The following is a 24,100-nucleotide window of genomic DNA, read 5'->3' as shown; positions in this document are numbered from 1 at the left end:
GTATCATGTTCTACTCATGTGAATCTGCCTGCAGCAGTGCCTCACAGATCCAATCAAGAGCCAGTGAGTGAGCAGTTTGTTTTTCAATAAAGAGAAGTGCATTTTTACAAGATTATCTTCCCCCTGCCTCTCAAGTTAGGACACCACCTCCTCTTTTGTAAAGTTTTAACAGTCAGCTAGGTAACAGAGCTCCAGAAAAACATCTATTTCTGCTTTATTGACTATGCCAAAGCCTTTGACTGTGTGGATCACAACAAACTGTGGAAAATTCTTCAAGAGATGGGAATACCAGACCTTCCTCCTGAGAAATCTGTATGCAGGTCAAGAAGCAACAGTTAGAACCAGACATGGAACAACAGACTAGTTCCAAATCGGGAAAGGAGGATGTCAAGGCTGTATATTGTCACCCTGGTCATTTAACTTATATGCAGAGTACATCATGAGAAATGCTGTGCTGGAAGAAGCACAAGCTGGAATCAAGATTGCCGGGAGAAATATCAATAACCTCAGATATGCAGATAACACCACCCTTATGGCAGAAAGCGAAGAAGAACTAAAGAGCCTCTTGATGAAAGTGAAAGAGGACAGTGAAAATGTTGGCTTAAAACTCAATATTCAGAAAATGAAGATCATGGCATCTGGTCCCATCACTTCATAGCAAATAGATGGGGAAACAATGGAAACAGGACAGATCTCATTTGGGCAGGCTCCAAAATCACAGCAGATGGTGACTGCAGACATGAAATTAAAAGATGCTTGCTCCTTGGAAGAAAAGCTATGACCAACCTAGACAGCATATTAAAAAGCAGAGACATTACTTTGCCAACAAAGATCCATCTAGTCAAAGCTATGGCTTTTCCAGTAGTCATGTATGAATGTGAGAGTTGGACCATAAAGAAAGCTAAGCGCTGAAGAATTGATGCTTTTGAACCGTGGTGCTGGAGAAGACTCTTGAGAGTCCCTTGGACTGCAAGGAGATCCAACCAGTCCATCCTAAAGGAAATCAGTCCTGAATACTCATTGGAAGGATTGATGCTGAAGCTGCAACTCCAATACTTTGGCCACCTGATGTGAAGAACTGACTCATTGGAAAAGACCCTGATGCTGGGAAAGACTGAAGGTGGCAAGAGAAGGGAACGACAGAGGATGAGATGGTTGGATGGCATCACTGACTCAATGGACATGAGTTTGAGTAGGCTCTGGGAGTTGGTGATAGACAGGGAGGTCTGGTGTGCTGCAGTCCATGGGGCTGCAAAGAGTCAGACACGACTGAGTAATCGAACTGAACTGAGGTAAGAGACTAGGAAACTAACAGACAAAAAAAGTAGCTGCTTATTTTTATCTGATAACCAGACCAGCTTTGCCAGCTGACTCGTTTTAAGTGCTATTTTATTCCTTGGTAAAACAACAATCTCCAACCCCCGAGATAAATTATAATCCCTGAAAGTATAAGATAAACTCATTCTGAACTGTGCACTGCAGATTTTGTGGAGATGGTCACCAAAAACCACAGAACTGATAGCTTTATAATGCTTTAAGATTCGGTGTAAAGACATGGGGATTTACACAGATCACTTGTTACAAAACCAAATGCATAAGCTAATTGCCAGGGAGAAAAACCCAGTACCAGACAGAACTAGCTGTTTTCACCTGGACTGAAACTAGCCACCTCCTTCAGCAGGACAGCAGTGAAGCCTTCTGCCTCTAAAATACAGGAACATTTCATGCTGAGTGGGAGGTTTCACCTTCACATATTATGTCGTGTTTGAGGAGGTCATTCAAGATTACAAAAAATGATGCAACCAAACAACATCCCCTCTTGAGGAAGTGAGAGCAGCATTTTGATAAATGTCTCTGAACATTTTAGTTATGAGAAGAAGTATCTGGGGAGAACACTCAAGAGGGTGGATGAGAGAAGCTGGTGTTCATGTTTCTATTTTAGCTACTATTTTAACCTCCAACTGCAAGAGGAAACAGAAAGCTATTCCTGAGAAACAGATGCAAGAACAGGTGAAAGCAAACCTAGGCATGATGACAGAGCATCAGATAAGACAGGAGCCACTGGTCACAGGGCCAGCCCAGCTCACAGGCAGTAAAGCTGGAGGATATGAACTAAGGAGCATTCTACCTGAGAAGGGTTTCTCCACAGCCTGATGTGGCAGCTACATCACCCCTGCATGCTAAGTTACCTCAGTCGTGTGACTCTGTGCGACCCCATGGACTGTAGCCTGCCAGGCTCCTCTTACATGGGATTCTCCAGGCAAGAATACTGGAGTGGGTTACCATGTCTTCCTCTAGGGGATCTTCCTGACCTGAGGATCGAACCCTCATCTCTTGTGTCTCCTGCACTGCATGTGGATTCTTTACCACTAGTGCCACCATTTGGGAAACCCAACATCACCCCTAATTGCCTCAAACTCTGGAGAGGGAAATATATACATATCTTTCTACACATATTTTATGTGGTTCCTTTGGATTATAAAAGGCAAAAATATTTTCTTCCAAAAAAATCACGTCATTAAACATGTTGCCTCAGAGACAGTAAGCCAGGAGAAGAGTGAGGCCTCCCACTTTAACCTCAAAGGAACTACAGTCAGGTGGACCAGATCTCACCTCAGAGGAAACTGGCATCTTCCTCTCTCTCAGGTCCCCTCTGAACAGCTGAAGCCAGTCATGGATCATGGAAACATTTTTTGGCCCCTTTTAAAAATCTTCTGGACATGTTTATTTATAAAGTTATGAAAATAAGGTTTAGCAGCCTCTAAGCAGAGAAGGCAACGACACCCCACTCCAGTACTCTTGCCTGGAAAATCCCATGGATGGAGGAGCCTGGTGGGCTGCAGTCCACGGGTAGCGCTAAGCTAAGCGACTGAGCGACTTCACTTTCACTTTTCACTTTCATGCATTGGAGGAGGAAATGGCAACCCACTCCAGTGTTCTTGCCTGGACAGTGGAGCCTGGTGGGCTGCCGTCTATGGGGTCGCACAGAGTTGGACATGACTGAAGTGACTTAGCAGCAGCAGCAGCAGCAAGTGCTGATAAGACAAAGAAGCCCTCTTATTATCAAAATTTTAACTTACCAGCTTCCATAAATACAAATGAAGATGTCCCCCAGAGCAAGGACATCTCAACTCCATGTCCACCACAGATGGAAGGGTGATCACTGTCCAAAGACGATACTATGTACTTGTTGGGAGTGGCTGGGAAAGCGGAAAGAACTTAAACCTGTTCCCCAGTAAAGGAGTTTCTGTAATCGTGCCATGATGACATTGCATTTTAAAGCAATCATTCTACCACTTGTTTAAAGAAAGAATATACTTCTGAGTTTATATATAAATAAAGTATTTTTATAAAGATCAGATAAAACTGGTAAAAGTGGTTGTCTTTGGAAAGGGGAAATTGGTGACTGGGGCATGAAGTTGGGAGAGATTACTTTCATTTTTTGTGTCTTTTTAACATTATACTCTTTTCATCTGTTATCTGTTCAAAACTGATTTTTAAAAGAAATCTCAACCAGCTACATTAACCCTAGGCATTAGTGTAAGATTCCATTTCAAGCCTTCTTTGAAAAAAAAGGATCTACAAGCCACTTTCTGCAAGAAATGATTTTGTTTCAAAGACTAGGATCTTTGAAACATCATCTACCACATTAAATACCTTCAATATTCCCTTAGGAAGTAATTAATAGCTTGCTCCTTTTTAGAAAACCTGGATTTCCCTCAAGTTTTAGAAGTTGACTATTTTGAACCATAAAGACGGATGGAAATGTCCTTCGTTTAGCCATTTCTATCTCATTAAAATGGAATAATTTTTAAAATGAGAGAGTCATTTCCTAGGCAGGTTGATAGGGAGTCTAGGGGTCCCCAAGGAGAGAGGGGTCTGGAATTCTCAAGGAGGAAAAAAGGACAAACTTTTTTTCTTTCTCCACATTCCTTAGGATTATATACCAATAATGTATCCTGCCTAAGGACAGTCTTTGGATTCAACCTTCTGTTATTTTAAAATGTTAATTATGGGAGTATACCTGGTCTTTACAAGGATGTATCTTGCCTGAGGACAGTGTTATCTTAAAATGTAAATTATGGGAGTAGGTCGGAGGAGGTCTTTACAACCTCCAGACATTCTCTGGATTATATAACCTCATTATTAACACTAGCAAGCGGGTACTCTTTCTGCCCCCTTCTGATGCCTATGTCAGAAGCTTTCTCTATCTCCTTTATACTTTAATAAAACTTTACTACACAAAAGCTCTGAGCGATCAATCCTCGTCTCTGGCCCCGGATTGAATTCTTCTCCTCCGGGGGCCAAGAATCCCGGTGTATTCGCGTGATTCAACAACAACCTTTCATCTTGGGGGCTTGTCCGGGATCCTTCAGGACAAGGTAAGGATGCTTGGAGCTTTAGTTCTTTGTTCTCTTAGCGAACACGTTTTCTGCTATGCTTTACTAACTCTACCGTGTGCTTGTGTGAATGAATGGCATGCCCTGCGTGAAACAAGTAAGGAGCTCTGCTCTGCGGTTCCACGGTGATCTCATAGGGCTTATGGCAGAAACCTGTCGGGGCGTTATACCGACCTGCCAATGCCAAGAGGCACCCAATGTCTCCTTCAGGAACCGACCAGAAATGGGCAAAGCGTGTAGACCGAACTCTCCTTTCTCGGTCAAACTTTTCGGTCTCTTTGACCATTTCATAACTCCTTGGGAATTAGAAGTACTAACCTAATCTATCGGATCATAGACTTTCAAGGGACTTGTGATCTCTACTGTTATTGTATACTGTGGCTTAGGTCCCAAACTTGGATTCGTAGTCAAGAAAGTGTCTAGCCTCGCTAGGAATCGAAAGTTCGGAAGCTAGATGGAGCTCTAGCTCCCAGAACATCTCTGAGGTTAAAGGTTACTCAGATTGGGACTGTGATGGGTTTTTTTTCTTTGGTAATGCCAGCTCTTAGTGGATCAGAAGAGGCTGTTATACTGGTGTGGTGATGCTTGAAAAGAACATCTCAGTTTTATGTTCGCGTCGGTCTTATTGTGGTCAGGAAATACTCAGGGTCGTGCACAGGCACTCAGGTGACGAATGTTTCCCCCGGTAGTCTTAGCTTGGGAGGCATTCCGGAAGGTTACTCTGATTCACCCCGGGTGACATCAGAGGCAAACAAGGTTAAGGGTGAAGAGCTGGACGTCAAGTAGGGATGCTATCAAGTCTACCCCTGGTACATCCCCACCCCATCTCGGTGGTAGAACCGGGAGGGACGAGTACGGCGCCTGCGTCGGTAAGGGACAGACTAAGTCCGACCAGGAAGGAAAAGCTTTTGGTGTAACGTCTGTCTACACCCCCATCTAGAGCAGGGAGGGACGCCTCCGGTAGAAAAAATGGCGCTGGTCGCTTTTTTTCTCTCTTACAGATGGGAGCTAACAATTCCAGCCTCACTCCTTTGAACTGTATCCTAAAAAACTGGGATAGATTTGATCCCCAGGGCTTAAAGAAGACACACCTGGTCTTCCTATGTGATACTGCATGGCCACGGTATCCATTGGAGGACGGCGACGAACGGTGGCCAGTTGGAGGGTCTCTTAAGTATAATACTGTTCCACAATTAGACCTGTTCTGTAAGGAACAAGGGAAATGGGTAGAAGTAGCATATGTGTTGCCCTTTTTCTCTCTGCGAAATATGCCAGACTTATATCCTAAGGGTATAGATTTGGGCGTGAAATCTTCAGCTCCCTCCTGTCCTCTTACTTTGCCCCCGTACCTGGGACTCCAAACTGGGATTCAAACTGCCCACATGGAGGTCCAAACAACAACCTTTCATCTTGGGGGCTCGTCCGGGATACCATTTCACACCAGTCAGAATGGCTGCGATCCAAAAGTCTACAAATAATAAATGCTGGAGAGGGTGTGGAGAAAAGGGAACCCTCTTACACTGTTGGTGGGAATGCAAACTAGTACAGCCACTATGGAGAACAGTGTGGAGATTCCTTAAAAAACTGGAAATAGAACTGCCTTATGATCCAGCAATCCCACTGCTGGGCATACACACTGAGGAAACCAGAAGGGAAAGAAACACATGTACCCCAATGTTCATTGCAGCACTGTTTATAATAGCCAGGAGATGGAAGCAACCTAGATGTCCATCAGCAGATGAATGGATAAGAAAGCTGTGGTACATATACACAATGGAGTATTACTCAGCCATTAAAAAGAATACATTTGAATCAGTTCTAATGAGGTGGATGAAACTGGAGCCTATTATACAGAGTGAAGTAAGCCAGAAGGAAAAACATAAATACAGTATACTAACGCATATATATGGAATTTAGAAAGATGGTAACAATAACCCAGTGTACGAGACAGCAAAAGAGACACTGATGTATAGAACGGTCTTATGGACTCTGTGGGAGAGGAAGAGGGTGGGAAGATTTGGGAGAATGACATTGAAACATGTAAAATATCATGTAAGAAACGAGTTGCCAGTCCAGGTTCGATGCACGATACTGGATGCTTGGGGCTAGTGCACTGGGACGACCCAGATGGATGGTATGGGGAGGGAGGAGGGAGGAGGGTTTAGGATGGGGAACACATGTATACCTGTGGTGGATTCATTTTGATATTTGGCAAAACTAATACAATTATGTAAAGTTTAAAAATAAAATAAAATTTAAAAAAAAATTTAAAAAAAAATCAAGCTAATTGCAATAATTCAGAAAACAAGATTTTAACCACTGCCTTTGTGCTTTTAATAAATTCTTAATATTATGATTCCTATTGATAGGCTCTTTTATTCAGAGGCCACAAGTTGAAAAAGAGTAAACACATTCCAATTCTCATGCTTTTGACAAAATTCACCCATAGTTCTAGTGACGTGCTCACTTGGTTATATGTTACCGCATCATCATCTCTTTAATGAGAGCAAATGCAGCCAGAAGGCTTTCCTCGTGGCTCAACGGTAAAGAGTACTAGGTGTAGAAGATGCGCTGGAAAAGGAAATGACAACCCACTCCAGTACTCCTGCCTGAGAAATCCTATGGATAGAGGAGCCTGGCAGGTTACAGTCCATGGGGTCACAAAAGAGTCAGACCAGACTTGGTGACTAAGCAACAGCATGCAGCCTGAAAGAACCAGGGCTTCCCGTGCTTAAGCTCAGAAAAACAATCTTGAATATCAAAGACAGACTGCATCAGTGAAATGTGGCACATCCTAACAGGATGAGAGAAGTCACTGGAACTAAAATGTAAGTATGCTCGTAGAGCATGAAAAGAGCCAAATCTCTCTAAGGGGCAAAAAGGCCCTTCTGACGTCGGTTGAAAAGGGCTTAGCAAAGGAGAAAGTTATAGCAGGGGCTCCGACAATACAAATAAAAAGCTGAGGCTCTCCCCTTTACCCCCACCCATTAAAAAGCCACCCACAAAGGTTCTGTTTCAAACTTGAATGCCAATCAGAGGTGAGGGTGTCACTTACACAAGCCACATGCATCCATACTGCACAGCTTCCTAACCCTATCTACTTCCCAGGGCTGAGACAGATACGATATGTGAAAATACTAGATAACTTTTACAAATAGCAATGTTCTGTTATCATCATTAATGATCACAAAGCAGTTCAGTTCAGTACACAGCAATGTAGTTGACTATTTCTAAGCTCATACTGATCCAGGACTTAGTGAGTTCTTGAATGATGCCTGGCAATAAGTTGGACTTAACCAAATACTTCATGATGGCTGGGGACATAATGAACAAATAAATGGAAGGGATGAAGGAAGGACAAAAAGCAGGTCTGAATGAATGAATGACCAAAGTCTATGAAAGACTACATAGAATAAAATAGATGTTCTAACATGCCAAAACAATTTTTGAAACCTCTTAGATGTCAAAACTCAAGAATATACATTGCACAGGTGATCCATTCATTTTCCATGAGCATGACCTCATTTGAGGAATTCTGACAGTCTTGTGACAAGTGAGCACACATGAAGCGGCTCGTCCTCTCCAATGTCTAGGAAGGTCATTTACCTAAAATTAAACCTGTCTTTGTCCTTCAAATTCATCCCAGTGGGCCCTGTAAGTCTGGGTCACCTGCCTCCTCTGGAGGTTTGTCCAGATAAACAAAAGCCATCTTTACTTTCAGAAACAGCCTAAATAGTGCTCAAACCCAGGTTTGCCCACAAACTTAAGTCAATTTTCAGAGAATTTTACTTTACTTGGACTTCTGATTAGCTAAAGATAAATGTTCTTTCTGAAGATGAAAGCAAAAGTTTTTAACGTCATAAGTTTTCAAGATCAGAGGTTGAAAACATAGATATGGTTAACCCATTCCCCAATCCCAATTTTTTTTTTTTACGTTTCACACTATTATCTCCAGAGATTCATACATAACTTCATTATGCTGGGAAGTCCCCCTGGATCTGCTCAAGCTAGACATGGAATAAAAAAAAAAAATGACGTCTAAAAGACACGGACTACACTTCTAAGCACTGATATAAATAACACCTGAGATTTTTACACCGAATGGATTTCAAAGGGATAGAAATGTGTCCTGGGGGAGACCCCATTCTGATGAATGAAGATAAGCTTATTCTAAAGCCAAATTGTTCTGTACTTTCTATTCACTTTCACTTTAACTTATATAGCTTTACTCAGTCCTTAAAAAGGTATTAATGAATATTTCCAGTTTCACAATCGTGCTGCATAATACCCTCACTGTGCGAAGAATTAAGGTGGAAATGCTAAAGTAGAAGAGAAAACCAAAAGCATTCCCAATTCCTAACTTCAATGTCAAGCCCACTTCTGCTAAACATTAACAGTGAGATGTAAAGAAAGACATTTGTCAAGACAGAGATGCTCACTATATCCTAATCAGCCAGGACATTACAAATCTCTAATTCACACTTCATGGAGAAAGAAAATCAATCATGGCAAGTGGGATATTCTGTAAATGGGGTTTTTTTTTAATGTTCCAAATTACAGCAGCATGTGGCACTGACCTCTTCCCAGGTGCTCACATGAGTCTCATAATGGGAATCTGCACACTCCATCAAAAGGCAATCATTCCTAGAAGTCATCAGCATTTTAGAGCCAACAGGAAGGTTTTCCCTGAAGTTCAATTGGCAGTATTTCTCAGCTAGATCAGCCTCTTAAGCCCAGGGATCTTTTCAAAGGAGGAATCACATTGAAAGTAAACCCAGCTACTTCCCATTCCATTTTTTACCAGATTCTTTTATCACTTACGCTTCTCATTACTTAGAAACAGCAGCTGGACTAGTGTCAGAAAGTAAAGATGAAAAATAAGGCAATAAAAACAAATCGCCCATAATCTCACCTCCCAGATACAACTGTTGTTCACACTTTGGTGAATCTCCGAGACTTTTTCGTACATGTTGTATTAGCTAGGAGAGGATGAGATGGTTGGACAGCATCACCGATGCAATGGACATGAGTTTGAGTAGGCTCCGGGAGTTGTTGATGGACAGGGAAGCCTGGTGTGCTTCAGTCCATGGAGTTCCAAAGAGTTGGACGTGACTGAGCAACTGAACTAATGCTTCATATATCTGCTTCCCACACCCCTCACTTACTGTTACATGATGAACATTTTCTCTTAACAACCACATTACACATAAGGTTTAAAAACAAACCAGAAATTAAACTCTGAAGAAAAAGACACTCCTTATAGGGCACAAGTGGGATTAGAGAAAGCTGTGAAATGCTGACCTACCAGTAAAATGGTCAAACAAATTATCTGATATCTTTAAAGGCAATTCAAAAATAATAGCTGTTAATATTTTAAATGACTTTTTATATTACAGAAGTTTACATGCTTCAAAACAGATATGCTTACAGCAGGTTTCCGTTTTTAATCAAACTGAGATCCAACTAGTCCATCCTAAAGGAAATCAGTCCTGAATATTCACTGGAAGAACTGATGCTGAAGCTGAAAATCGAATACTTTGGCCACCTGATGCAAATAACTGACTCACTGGAAAAGACCCTGATGCTGGGAAAGATTGAAGGCAGGAGGAGAAGGGGACAACAGAGGATGGGATAGTTGGATAGCATCACTGACTAAATGGACATGAGTTTGAGTAAGTTCTGGGAGTTAGTGATGGACAGGGAAGCCTGGCCTGCTGCAGTCCGTGGGGTTGCAAAGAGTCAGACGTGACTGAGTGACTTAACTGAACTGAGGTATCATTCTTAAGTACCAGTATCTCTGGTACCAGTATATTCTCTCTTTCTTATATTAAATTCCATATAGAAAACTTAATTCTTACTATGGAGTTAAACAGCTCAGAAACATTTTAAAGAGCTCAGTTTTTTCTACTGCAGAAAAATAAACTCTGTAAATGTAGAAGTTAACCTGGACAGACCAGTAAATCATTTATATGCATACATGTGCTATGTGTGTATATACATATACATATATATATAACTATATAGAAGTACTGCACATAGGATGTGTGTTTATAAATAAATATAACATCAAATCAACTGGGTAATGGATATTTGCAGCCAATCTCTGATGCCTAGTAAATGACTTCTATGGTAATGTGCCCCAGATTATCTCATCTACACTTGGAAAGACCAAGACCCAAAAGCAAAACTTATTCTTCTGTTGGGAAAAATAATAGTGAAGTATCCTAGAGGCAAATAAAATTCGTAAATTAACTGAAATCTTGAATTATCCTTTCTGCCCTTTGAAATTAATATAGTATTAATTATAAATGAAGAACAAGGGTATATAAAATGTGTAACAAAATAATCACAGAATTTATATACCATACATTCATCAGATATATGTTATACGCACACACATCTAGAGACATACATACAGTTTTTTCAAACCACAGTTACATTCTCTAATGAATATTTCTCAAAAGAAAATATTTTACAGTTTGGGGTGACATGGCATATATTTATAAATAAGAATCAAAAACTTTTACAATAAAATTCATAAAAGACTTCATAGATTTCTGCATATTTCTGAAATGTTCAAATACAAACTTATGTTAACACTTAGGTACTTACGCTCCATGAAATAGGGCCCAGGCTCAATTCTCCATACAATTTGTCCTTTTTGTGTTCCAGTCACACCCCTGTTTTTAGAATCCCAGAAGTTGGCTGGAGAATTCTCATCTGGAAAAACCAAATGAATACTTTTAAGCTTATAATTTAACTTCTTTGTCTTTCCTTAGCTCAAACATGTAGTATGAGTTCTAAAATAAATGGAAAAAAGTAAAGAGGGAAATATTAATGAACACTATTGTTAATGACGGTTGGTTATTTAAGATGGCAGAGTAGAAGGACATGAGCTCATCTTCTCCTGTGAGAACTCCAAAATTACAACTCACTGGTGAACAATCGTCAATAGGAGAATGTTGGACCCCACCAAGAAAAAATATACCCTACATCCAAGGGCAAAGGAGAAGCCCAAGCAAAATGGTAGGAGGAATGAAACTGTGTTTAGAATCAAACCCCATACCCAACAGAAATGCTCAGAGAACTCAAACTAAAATCTTGTGCACACCAGGAGACTCCACAGAGACTGAGCCAGACCTGTCTTTGAGTGTTTGAGTGTCTCCTGTGGAGCTATGGGTCAGCAGTGCATCACAGGGTACTGGAATGCAAAAGTAGGAAATCAAGAGATACCTGGAGTAACAGGCAAATCTGGCCTTGAAGTACAGAATGAAGCAGGACAAAGGCTAACAGAGTTTTGCTAAGAGAACGCACTGGTCTTAACAAACACCCTCTTCCAACAACACAACAGAAGACTCTGCACATAGACATTACCAGATGGTCAATACCAAAATTCTTTGCAGGCAAAGATAGAGAAGCTCTATACAGTCAGAAAAAACAAGACTGGGAGCTGACTGTGGCTCAGATCATGAACTCCTTATTGACAAATTCAAACTTAAATTGAAGAAAGTAGGGAAAACCACTAGACCATTCAGGTATGACCTAAATCAAATCCCTTACAATTTGACAGTGGACGTGACAAACAGATTCAAGGGATTAGATCTGATAACACAGTGCCTGAAGAACTATGGACGGAGGTTCATGACATTGTACAGGAGACAGTGATCAAGACCATCCCCAAGGGAAAAAAAAAATGCAAAAAGGCAAAATGGCTGTCTGAGGAGGCCTTACAAAGAGCTGAGAAAAGAAAAGAAGCTAAGACAAAGGAGAAAAGGAAAGATATAAACATCTGAATGCGGAGTTCCAAAGAACAGCAAGGAGAGATAAGAAAGCCTTCCTCAGCGATCAATGCAAAGAAATAGAGGAAAGCAATAGAATGGGAAAGATTAGACATCTCTTCAAGAAAATTAGAGATACCAAGGGAACATTTCATGCAAAGATGGGCTCGATAAAGGACAGAAATGGTATGGACCTAACAAAAGCAGAAGATATTAACAAGAGATGGCAAGAATGCACAGAAGAACTATACAAAAAAGATCTTCAAGACCCAGATAATCACAATGGTGTGATCACTCACCTAGACATCCAGGAATGTGAAGTCAAGCGGGCCTTAGGAAGCATCACTATGAACAAAGCTAGTGGAGGTGATGGAATTCCAGTTGAGCTATTTCAAATCCTGAAAGATGATGCTGTGAACATGTCACACTCAATCTGCCAGCAAATTTGGAAAACTCAGCAGTGGCCACAGGACTGGAAAGATCAGTTTTCATTCCAATCCCAAAGAAATGCAAGGCCAAAGAAGGTTCAAACTACCACACAACTGCACTCATCTCACATGCTAGCAAAGGAATGCTCAAATCCTCAAAGCCAGGCGTCAACAGTACGTGAACCTTGAATTTCCAGATATTCAAGCCGGATTTAGAAAAAGCAGAGGAACTAGAGATCAAATTGCCAACATTCGTTGGATCATAAAAAAGCAAGAGAGTTCCAGAAAAATATCTACCTCTGCTTTATTGACTATGGCAAAGCCTTTGACTGTGTGGATCACAACAAACTGTGGAAAATTCTTCAAGAGATGGGAATACCAGACCACCTGACCTGCCTCCTGAGAAATCTATACGCAGGTCAAGAAGCAACACTTAGAACTGGACATGGAACAACAGACTGGTTCCAAATCAGGAAAGGAGTATCAAGGCTGTATATTGTCACCCTGCTTACTTAACTTATATGCAGAGTACATCATGTGAAATGCCAGGCTGGATGAAGCACAAGCTGGAATCAAGATTGCCGGGAGAAATATCAGTAACCTCAGATATACAGATGATACCACCCTTATGGAAGAAAGCAAAGAAGAACAAAAGAGCCTCTTGATGGAAGTGAAAGAGGAGAGTGAAAAAGCTGGCTTAAAACTCAACATTCAGAAAACGAAGATCATGGCATCCGGTCTCATCACTTCATGGGAAATAGATGGGGAAACAGTGGAAACAGTGTCAGACTTTATTTTTCTGGGCTTCAAAATCACTGCAGATGATGATTGCAGCCATGAAATTAAAAGACACTTACTCCTTAGAAGGAAAGTTATGACCAACCTAGACAGTATATTAAAAAGCAGAGACATTACTTTGCCAACAAAGGTCCATCTAGTCAAAGCTATTGTTTTTCCGAGTCATGTATGGATATGAGAGTTGGACTATAAAGAAAGCTGAGCACCAAAGAATTGATGTTTTTGAACTGTGGTGTTGGAGAAGACTCTTGAGAGTCCCTTGGACTGCAAGGAGATCCAATCAGTCAATCCTAAAGGAAATCAGTCGTGAATATTCATTGGAAGGACTGATGGTGGAGCTGAAACTCCAATACTTTGGACAACTGATGCGAAGAACTGACTCATGGAAAAATCCCTAATGCTGGACAAGATTGAAAGCAGGAGGAAAAGCAGATGACAAAGGATGAGATGTTTCAATGGTATCACCAACTCGATGGACGTGAGTTTGAGTGAGCTCCAGGAGTTGGTGATGGCAGGGAAGCCTGGCGTGCTGCAGTCCATGGGGTCACAAAGAGTAGGACACAACTGAGTGACTGAATTGAACTGATTCATAATGACTTATTTAATGACTTGCATTTACAAGGGAGAACTAGGGAGAAGAGTGGGCAGGTGGAAAGTAAATGGCATGTCTGGGCTTAGCCAGGTTGGTCACTAAAGTGCCAAAAGACAAAACTGCAAAGAACAAAGAGTATGATTGTTCATCAACCAGCAATGAGATGACACACAAAAAGAGATTGGATGAGCTCCTGTCTATAAAATTTTATATTAAAAAGAAAAAGATGAAGAGCTAAGCTGATAGGATACAAGAGAATCAAGATGGGGTTAAGAGAGGGGATATTAAGCTAGGAAACTGAGTCAAGACACAGCACAGGTTTGCCATGGATAGTGTTCAGGAAATACCAAGCAAGTCAGCACGTTGGCTGAGATAATTGTTCACAATGGTCAGCAGTGGGTTACCATGACACAACATAAGAGAAGGAAAGAGGAAGAAGGACAGAAAGGACAGATCCAAAGAATAGGCCTGAAAGCAGCATTGTCTCTAAGCTCTCTGACTTCATGGCACTAAGAAAATGGTCATATTTGTAGGATACACCGGGGTACATGAAAGAGACATTGACCACGTTAAGTTGACGGCAGGGGTACTCTGGCTGCCCCAGGCTCTGCCCCACCATGAAGGCAGAAGGGATTCATGTTCTTTAACTTGCTCACATCACTCTAGTTTGAAGCTCGGTCCTAAGGTCCTGGAATAGGAAATGAAACTAAGAATGTGAGAAAGAGACCATTCAGAGTTTTACAGGCACACAAGTGTGTGCGCAGAGACACTGGCTCTTAAAGTCAGATGCACCTCATTTTCATCCCCAAACCTCTTTCCTAGGAGGGAAGATTAGGCATACACTTTAAGTGAGAGCTGAAATTAAGCAGACAGGGTGAAGTCAGTGATCCACTAAAACAGGAAAAGTAGAAAACAGGTTCAAAGTCCAATGCATAGTCCTGAGAATAAAAACCCCAATTCTTAAGAGCATAAAAGAAACAGAAGGTGGTCCATGGGAGGGGTCAGATAATCCAGCTCTGAGGGATTTCTGTCTGTGGTTTCCCTTGGAGCCCACTGGTTTTATGACATTGAGAAGTCGAAGAGGTCTGGGAGGAGTGGTCCTTTCTGCTGTCTGTACTCAACACAGCATAAGTCAAGTCTTGGCCTTTACGGTGAAAGGCCAAGAAGCAGTGTCACCTCCTTTCAGAAAAACAACACAAGGCAATCCACTCCATTCCATCACAGAAATACAACCACACTGATATTTAGAAGGCACTCAAGTATCACCTAAAACTGATTTGAAAGATGGCATGTGGCTCCTCGGGGCAGATGCTGCTCACTGCCTCTCCCTTGAGCCTCTTCTTTGTCAACTGAACCCCAATTCTGTCCAAGGTAACAATGTACCCAGTTAAAATAGTTACCCTTAAATGCAGCTAAGGGTGGCATGTGGCCAGTGCATGTGGGTTGAATTCTACTGGGTGGGACTTCTGGGGAAGCTATTATTATTAAGATTGATAAGAGGACACTCAATAATCTTTTTGCTCTCCCCTCCCACCTCCTCTCCCCTTAGATGAGAGCCACAAGCTAAGGATGACAGAGGAAGAAGCTAGAAACATCCATGATGATCCTTTGAACCCTGAATGGCCCTCAGACTTCTTGCTACTGAGGCAAAAATAAATTCCTAGTTATTTAAGCCCCTGTGGTTGGGTTTCTGTCATTTGTGGCCGAACAAAATTCCTAACAGACACAATTACCATCCTAAAAGTCATTCAGTGATTTAGACCCATGAGGCCTGACTTGAACCAGAATCACTGAGACTGTATCACTTCTCCAGTTTAGACAACAAAGGTAGCTTCTTCTCTAAAACATACTTTAATGGGCAAAGTTGCTTGCATAGGAACAGAGACTCTCATGTTTTCACAAACAGATGTATTGTACTAGCTGTTGGTCACATGGAAGGCTTCAGGAAGCTGGACCCTGAGGGGAGCAGAACACAGGCACAGGGAGTAGAAGGTGTCCGTCCAACTGTTCAAAATGCCAGACAGCCATGCACATGAGAAGTTTTCTGAAAATACTGTTGTGTCAGTTTCCTCTTGAGGCCTCAGGAAAGACAGGCAACAACAAATCTCATTTTAGGATCACAATGATAAAATGCAACTTCCACAAAATTATACGTCTTAAAGTGTGACCTCACCGTAAGAGGGTTGTCACTTCTACTATTACTAAACTTTTTCTCCCAAGCCATCAGTTAAGCCAAACCAAGTATACACTTCTGACATATTAACCCTAGGGAGATGGAGCACTGAAGAGCAGAAACAGAGGGGAGGGTGGGGGTAATGAGATGAGAATTATCATAAGAGGACTTATCTCCACACAGAAGTGATTCCTGGGGCTTGACACAACCCTTTACATGTTCCCTGGAGGAGAATCGTGTCAGAGAACCAGTGCCAGCATCTCCTGTTCCAAAAAGAGCCACTAGTAACTTTTTCTTTGCCTATTATATTCACTTCGAGGTAGAAATACTGCACTGCATGAATATCCTCCCTTGGTCTCAGAAGTCAGAAATAAGGGAGAACAAGTTATGGGTGCTTCCTCCTCAGACCCTTAACCAAGAAAGAGACCTAGAGTAAGGTGTTCAAATCACCTACCAGCTCATGGGTTAGCATAAACCATATATCTCTGACTTTAGCTCCTATCGTTGGTTTATAGGCAATATGGATGACTCGATTTGGTTAAATTTATGATATTTAAAGAAATAAAGCCTAGTCTCTGGAAGCAAAATGTTGAAAAGGTACCGTGATCATTCAGACTCATAAGGAACTCAAACGTCCCATATATGATGGGAAATGAATCAGAATTAGGATGAAAAGGCCCAGAGCAGATGTTTGATGGGTCTGCTCTTTTCTTTTAAGCCCCAAATGTCATAGTGAGAAACAATCCTGTAAACCTTCATGGGGAAGGTCTTATTCCCACCATGCATAGTGTCTGTCACGTAGGAGTTACCCAAGTTGGTTAATATTCTGGCTATTCTACATGGAAAATTTTCTCTGATGAGATTATATTTCTGATAATTCATCATCCCTGACAGACAGTAGCACTCTTGACATTGAGTGACAGTTACTCTTAACTGAAGATATAAAATTCCTAGAAATAAACCAGTGTAGGATCACAGAGTAGGGTCACAGTATTTTACAGTAGTGTTCACAACCTCCACGGCTCCAGCTCCCACTGCCATGAGACAGCAGAACTCTGGCCAGCCTGGTGGCACCATTCTAAAAACTAAATAGATGACTCATCCTTTGTCTTTGTTTCAAGAACACTGATTTTAATTTGTCCTTCAGACTAAAACTTTTTAAAAGTTTTAAAAGTCGGTTTTAAAGTTGGTAAACACCTTCAATTAGGTTGCAATCCGTTCTCACCTAGCCAAAGAACACCTTCTTAGTGACTGTGGTTCTCTGCTCAGATCTGCTTTTCATGGATATTTGAGGACAGAATATTTTTTCCCAGATTGTGTAACTTGTTTTTCTTTACCCTCATTTAACATCTATTTTAGGCAATTTAATCTTTCTTAAATGCCTCTACTCCAAAGAAGAAAAATAATTGAATATAAAATACTATACCAAAGAAAGGGTTCTAAATTCCCTAGATGTTATCATATAGATATAATATATGCATCTATTTCTTCCATTAATTCAACAAAGATTCTGAGAGATCAAATAAATGTCATTGCTCTTTAAACTCAATTATCAATTGTTCTGTTTATACTTGGCCACTTCCCTTCCCCATTTCTCTTAAGAACTGTGTACATCTGTCCTCATATCCTCTAATTTTTACCCTATGACTTAGAGCAAGGTACCGTGCATTCTACAACATCCAGAACATATGATATGAGCCCCCATCTCTCTGGTTTCTCCATCTCCCTACTGTCATCTTTTCTGTACCCATATCTTATTTCTTGCCCAGAGTTCTAGGCAATAATGGTGGTGCCCTTGACTCAAACACTTCTATCAGCACCTTCTCTCACCTTGACCATTAGATTCTTCCTCCCAACTTAGAAACACCTCAGCCTCCATGAGGTATATTTTCCTGCTTTTGCTCCTTGCCCCTTTTCTCATTCACATTCTTATTTTCCTTCCTACCAAGATTAAAGTGTCTGTTACAGTTACAAATGAAGTTTATATTCTTGGAGTGTATATTCTAGATATTTAGGTAACTTTCTAGCTGGAATATAATCATAAAAACATTGGAGATGTTTAATGCATGTACTTAAATATTCTTCTCTAAATGGTTTGGCAGAGTTTATATAAAGCTTGCCTACTCATGTCTCTTACATATTCTTTGTTCTCTTATAAATCTAGTTGGCAGTACATTTTCTCTAAATATATAGGCATAGTGCACACCCCAAAAGCCCTAAAATCCTTCTAATAAAATTTTCATACCTATTTGTGAATATTGTGGGATCATAATCAAGAAAATTCTTAAAAATCTTTACTCTTGCCTTATTTTAGCAATCCATGATATTTCCCAACTGATTTCATTTACTGTTTTTTTAAAATTACAGTTAGCCCTTCAACAAAGGCAGAGGAACCAGAGATCAAATTGCCAACATCCAATGGATCATCAAAAAAGTAACAGAGTTCCAGAAAAACATCAATTTCTGCTTTATTGACTATGCCAAAGCCTTTGAATGTGTGGATCGCAATAAACTGTGGGAAATTCTGAAAGAGTGGGGAAACCAGACCACCTGACCTGCCTCTTGAGAAACCTGTATGCAGGTCAGGAAGCAAGAGTAAGAACTGGACATGGAACAACAAACTGGTTCCAAACAGGAAAAGGAGTATGTCAAGGCTATATATTGTCACCCTGCTTATTTACCTTATATGCAGAGTACATCATGAGAAATGTTGGGCTAGAAGAAGCACAAGCTGGAATCAAGATTGCTGGGAGAAATATCAATAACCTCAGATACGCAGATGATACCACCCTTATGGCAGAAAGTGAAGAAGAACTAAAGAGCCTCTTGATGAAGGTGAAAGAGGACAGTGAAAAAGTTGGCTTAAAGCTCAACATTCAGAAAACGAAGATCATGGCATCTGGTCCCATCACTTCATGGGAAATAGATGGGGAAACAGTGGAAACAGTGGCAGACTTTATTTTTCTGGGCTCCAAAATCACTGCAGATGGTGATTGCAGCCATGAAATTAAAAGATGCTTACTCCTTGGAAGGAAAGTTATAACCAACCTAGACAGCATATTGAAAAGCAGAGACATTACTTGTCAACAAAGGTCCATCTAGTCAAGGCTATGGTTTTTCCTGTGGTCATGTATGGATGTGAGAGTTGGACTATAAAGAAAGCTGAGCGCTGAAGAATTGAAGCTTTTGAACTGTGGTGTTGGAGAAGACTCTTGAGAGTCCCTTGGACTGCAAGGAGATCCAACCAGTCTATCCTAAAGGAGATCAGTCCTGAATATTCATTGGAAGGACTTATGCTGAAGCTGAAACTCCAATACTTTGGCTACCTCATGTGAAGAGCTGACATATTTGAAAAGCCCCTGATGCTGGGAAAGATTGAGGGCAGGAGGAGAAGGGGATGACAGAGGATGAGATGGTTGGATGGCATCACCGACTCAGTGGACATGGGTTTGGGTGAACTCCGGGAGTTGGTGATGGACAGGGAGGCCTGGCGTGCTGCGGTTCATGGGGTCACAAAGAGTCAGACACGACTGAACGACTGAACTGGAACTTCAACAAAAGCAGGGGTTAGGCAAACTGCCCCTCTCTGCAGTCAAAAATCAACCTATAGTCAGCTCTCTGCATATTCAATGGGTTCCTCCTTATCCACAGGTAGTTTCACATCCACAATTTCAACCAACCATGGATCGTGTAGAACTACAGTATTTATACTGAAAAAAATCGAGTATTAGTAGACCTGAGTAATTCAAACCCATGTTGTTCAAAGATCAGCTGTACTCTTTAGGGCTACCCCAGTTAATTTTGTTTTTAATACTAGAACTACTTATGTTAAGTCTGCTTCTCCAAGGGAAAAACAAAGTATTCGGACCCAGGAATAAAGGAGCAGGCATATAAGATTACACTACACAAAACTCTCTTTCACTAATTATAGAGTATAGTAGCTCAGAGAACTTTCTCAGATTTGGTTAATTAGATGAGAAACTGTCTCTTTCCCTTAATGAAAACCACATGGTTTTACCTTGTCTTAAACAAAATCTCTATATAAGCTGATTTACCAACATCTCCTACACATTTGCTTCCCAAGTGTCTCAGTGGTAAAGAACCCACCTGCCTATGCAGGAGCCACAGGAGATATGGGTTCAACCCTGGGTTGGGAAGATCCCCAGAGGAGGAAATGGTAACCCATTCCAGTATTCTTGCCTGGAAAATGCCATGGACAGAGGAATCTGGCAGGCTACAGTCGACGGGGTTGCCAGAGTCGGACATGACTGAGCATGCCTGCACCTTCCTCTTCAGCTAACTGATCCTCCAGGGCAAGGATTGCCTAACTCCATGGCTCACAATGAATACTGTGGGATTCTCCAAAACACAGATTTCTAGTTAGTAGGTTTGAGTCAGGATGCAGGGATCTGAATTTTAGCAAACACCTCATTCAGTTGATTCTGATACAATACTACAAAAATACCTCACGTGGAAAAAACTTGTTCCATGGTAATCTCCAGGGAAACTGAGCAGTCACATCTGCCATGCACATCTCATTAATCACTTCCCTCTCATTTGTCAGTTTGTTCCATCCTCCTTTCTTTCCTTCCTTCCCTTGAATGGTTTTTGTTGACCGACTACTATGAAAGCCAATACCCCATCTCCTGCCATAAGGAGATGGCAGCGTAGTAGGAAAAGACTGGCATTTAAGGTACAACGCAATACTAAAACTGCTAGGATAGAGGCGTGCATACTTTGTAAAGTATTAAAGGAGAACCAAAGAGGAATGATCAGCATTCCCTGTGACTGTGTATAATGAATACGGAGCTGGTCTATCAAGTTTGAAACGTCTTTGGGAGATGAATATGGAGCTATACTTTCGGAGATCTACACATTTAAGCTAGTCATTAAGGTATTTCAATCCGTTTCTCCTTTCTTCCTTGGAAAGGAAGGTTAATTATATTTATTAACTTACTATATGATTGTAAAGATTAATTTTAAAAAATAAATTCTTTTAAAATGCCACTGAGACCTAAAATACCATAAGCATAAAGTCTTTCATGCACCAAACTCTTCCTTCCCCATAATATTTCACACAGAGAGATAGTGTGAAAGTAATCTTTTAAAGATTAATTTTTTCTATATGATTTTTGGATTCCAGAAAATGTCCTATGAATAGGTTTTGAAGATAATAAAAATATATATAGGTGAGATGACCAGACATATCAAACATATCCAAATATAATTTGGATTTGAAAATGTTTCTATGTCTATATTAATATTTCTAAAACCTCCATACAGTACTGGAGATAAAACAGGAACAAAAAAAAGTATTCAAAGTCCTCACATTTCTATCAGCCAATCTAGGGGAATTGAAAAAAGATGAGAAATTTTGTGAGAAAGATGCCATATGACAGACTGTGCCAGAGATGAAAAATGATGCTTACAAATTTTCTTCTGCTCCAAAGCAATTGCTCCCTATATTTTCTCATAAAATGTCATAAACATCTAAATTAATGTAAAATTACTTTGGGATACAAATTGAATATCCCTACATCCTAGATAAGATCATAAAGGAGCCTCAATTTATTCTAGCTACACTCAGAAATTAGATGCCTTGTCTAGGATTTGGGATTTAGAAAGCAATCCTAAACTATTAATACAATTTGAAACAAAATGATCATTCTAGACCTGGGCAAAAACACACCTTCACAGGGGCTGTGTGACTGTTAAAACTCTGCAAATTTACCTGCAAGTGCTAGGCAAGTTATGTGAGAGGAAAACTCTGATAATGACTGAGATTTGAACTAAGCTGCAGGGAAGGGGTGACTCTACCACTGATTGTACCAAAGAGAGCACCAGTCTTACTAAGCGCTATGAGAATTCCCTAACAAACTGCCTCATGAATGGGCACACTTTACATTTGTTTTTAACCCGATGTCCCTAGATTCCCAATTCTGTACACTAACACCCTCTCTGAGTGGGGAAAAAAGAAAAAAGAGTGTGTATATCAGACATATTTAGAGACTGCAATGATGATACCCTGTTATCAAATGAGAATGTCCCCACTGGTGACTGTGGCTTTGGAACTATCTGAATGGCATTTTTCTCAGAGAGACCAGAAAGTTTTGCTGATTATAATGTGCTGGAAATGAGAGAAAAAGACAGTAGCACATTACAGAACAGAAAAAGCAACAGGGGCTGAGAAGATACGTTTACAGGAGGGAAAGGTCTGCCCTTGGGGATGTTTGCACGGAAGTCTGTGTCTCACTGCCTGCAAGGGAACAAGGGAGCATTTGGCATGGGGATGGGGAGTGGAGTGGGGTGCATATACTGATTCAATGCCATACACACCCACAGTATGAGAGAAGTGTGTTATTGTTGTCTCTACAGGAGGCCTCACCAGGAGTGGTAGAGCTCAATCCAAATTACGTGTTTCGGTAGATCCATGCTGGGTGACATAATTTATAACCAAGTCCTAAACCATACCCCTGAGGTCTCCTCAACATTCAGACCTCCATACATGCTGGGCAGAGGCTGGAGGCCCTGCTAAGCAACTTCCTATATAAAATACCTGATCCTAAACTAGTCAGTTAAACCCTTATTTTGACAAGGAAGGAGTGAGGGAACCACCAACAGATCAGTGAGAAGAAATACTTGGACTCATTTCAGTAAATACCTCCCAAGAGTTTCAGTCAGAGAGGGTTTATAGAAGAATTCATTTTAAACACAGGCATCCCAGGTGGTGTAGTGGTTAAAGACTCGCCTGCCAAAGCAGGACACACAGGAGACACAGGTTCAATCCCTGGGTGAGGAAGATCCCCTGGAGAAGGAAACGGCAACCCACTTCAGTATTCTTGCCTGGAGAATCCCATGGACAGGGGAGCCTGGCAGGCTACAGTCCATGGGATCGCAAAGAGTCAGACACACGTGCCTGCATAATGTTTACATGTAAAAAATGGATCCCTATTTCTTTCAGAGTAAAATTCAAAGTCTTTACAGAGGTGAACAGTGTCCTACAGGACTTGGCAGCCCCGGTCTCCACCCCTCAAAAAATTACAGCTCTGAGTTCATCTTTCCCTACTCTGCCCCTGTACACACTCTATCCACTCCAGCCACAATGGACTCCCTGATAGTGAAGGGGATCCAAGTACACCATGCCAAAATATGTCACTGAGCTAAAAGTAACTAGCTTTCTGCTCTCTTCTTTAAATCTAAAAGCAAGACCCAATTTTTCATCTCTAAAGTCTTCTTCTTCCATACTAGAAAGAGTAAAATGACTCAATCACTTCTCACCAAAGGAGAAGGATCTAGCTTCAGTCTGCATAACAAACCTTCCTAAAAACCCTTATCTGCCAGTAGTTCCCCCCATATATTTACCTTCCCACAATTTACCACTCCTAGAAGCCAACTCCTACTCCCTTTGTCTAGTTACGTCTCCACAATTTATTGCCCTTTGTTAAAGTAGCATATAAGCCCAAGTTTAATCACTCTTTCTGGTCTTCATGTACAAGAAGGCTTCGTGTAAGTAGAAATAAAAATTTTAACAGTTATTAAAATTTGTGTATCCTTTTTCCTCTTAATCTGTCTTCTGTCAGTCTAATTTGCAGGCCTGGTAGCCAAACCTAAGAGAATAGAGGAACATTTTTTTTCCTCCTCTGCAGTATCCTCAAAGTTCTGTTCAGGATTCTGCCTCAGGATGTATTTGTCTGAAACTTTCCCCCCATATATCCATATGGATCAGTCCTCTCCTTAAATCATTTTTCTTTTTTGCTTGCACATAACCATCTCAATGAAATCTACCCTGACTGCCTCTAGCATTCCTGGAGTATCTTACCCTACTCAATTTCCTTTCCAAAACCCTATCACTATCTAACACAGTATATAATCTATATATTTGTATACTGTCTTCCTCTCCAAGAGGTAAACCCCACGAGGTCAAGAACTTT

General features: G+C 40.9%; 1 protein-coding gene across 2 annotated transcripts in view; it reads right to left on the bottom strand.

Moving 5' to 3' along the window:
- Positions 1 to 24,100, bottom strand: part of HECW2 (HECT, C2 and WW domain containing E3 ubiquitin protein ligase 2) — a 432,558-nt gene that overhangs the window by 153,577 nt on the left and 254,881 nt on the right. For both annotated transcript variants that reach the window (XM_070388859.1, XM_070388865.1), the window contains one exon: positions 11,013 to 11,120. In XM_070388859.1, the coding sequence (XP_070244960.1) occupies positions 11,013 to 11,120 (108 nt within the window). The remainder of the gene's footprint in view (positions 1 to 11,012; positions 11,121 to 24,100) is intronic.

Source organism: Bos mutus, chromosome 2 (assembly GCF_027580195.1).
Source record: "Bos mutus isolate GX-2022 chromosome 2, NWIPB_WYAK_1.1, whole genome shotgun sequence".
Lineage (NCBI taxonomy): Eukaryota > Metazoa > Chordata > Mammalia > Artiodactyla > Bovidae > Bos > Bos mutus.
The sequence above is the reverse complement of the archived record's forward strand: the minus strand, read 5'-3'. Positions and strand labels throughout refer to the sequence as shown.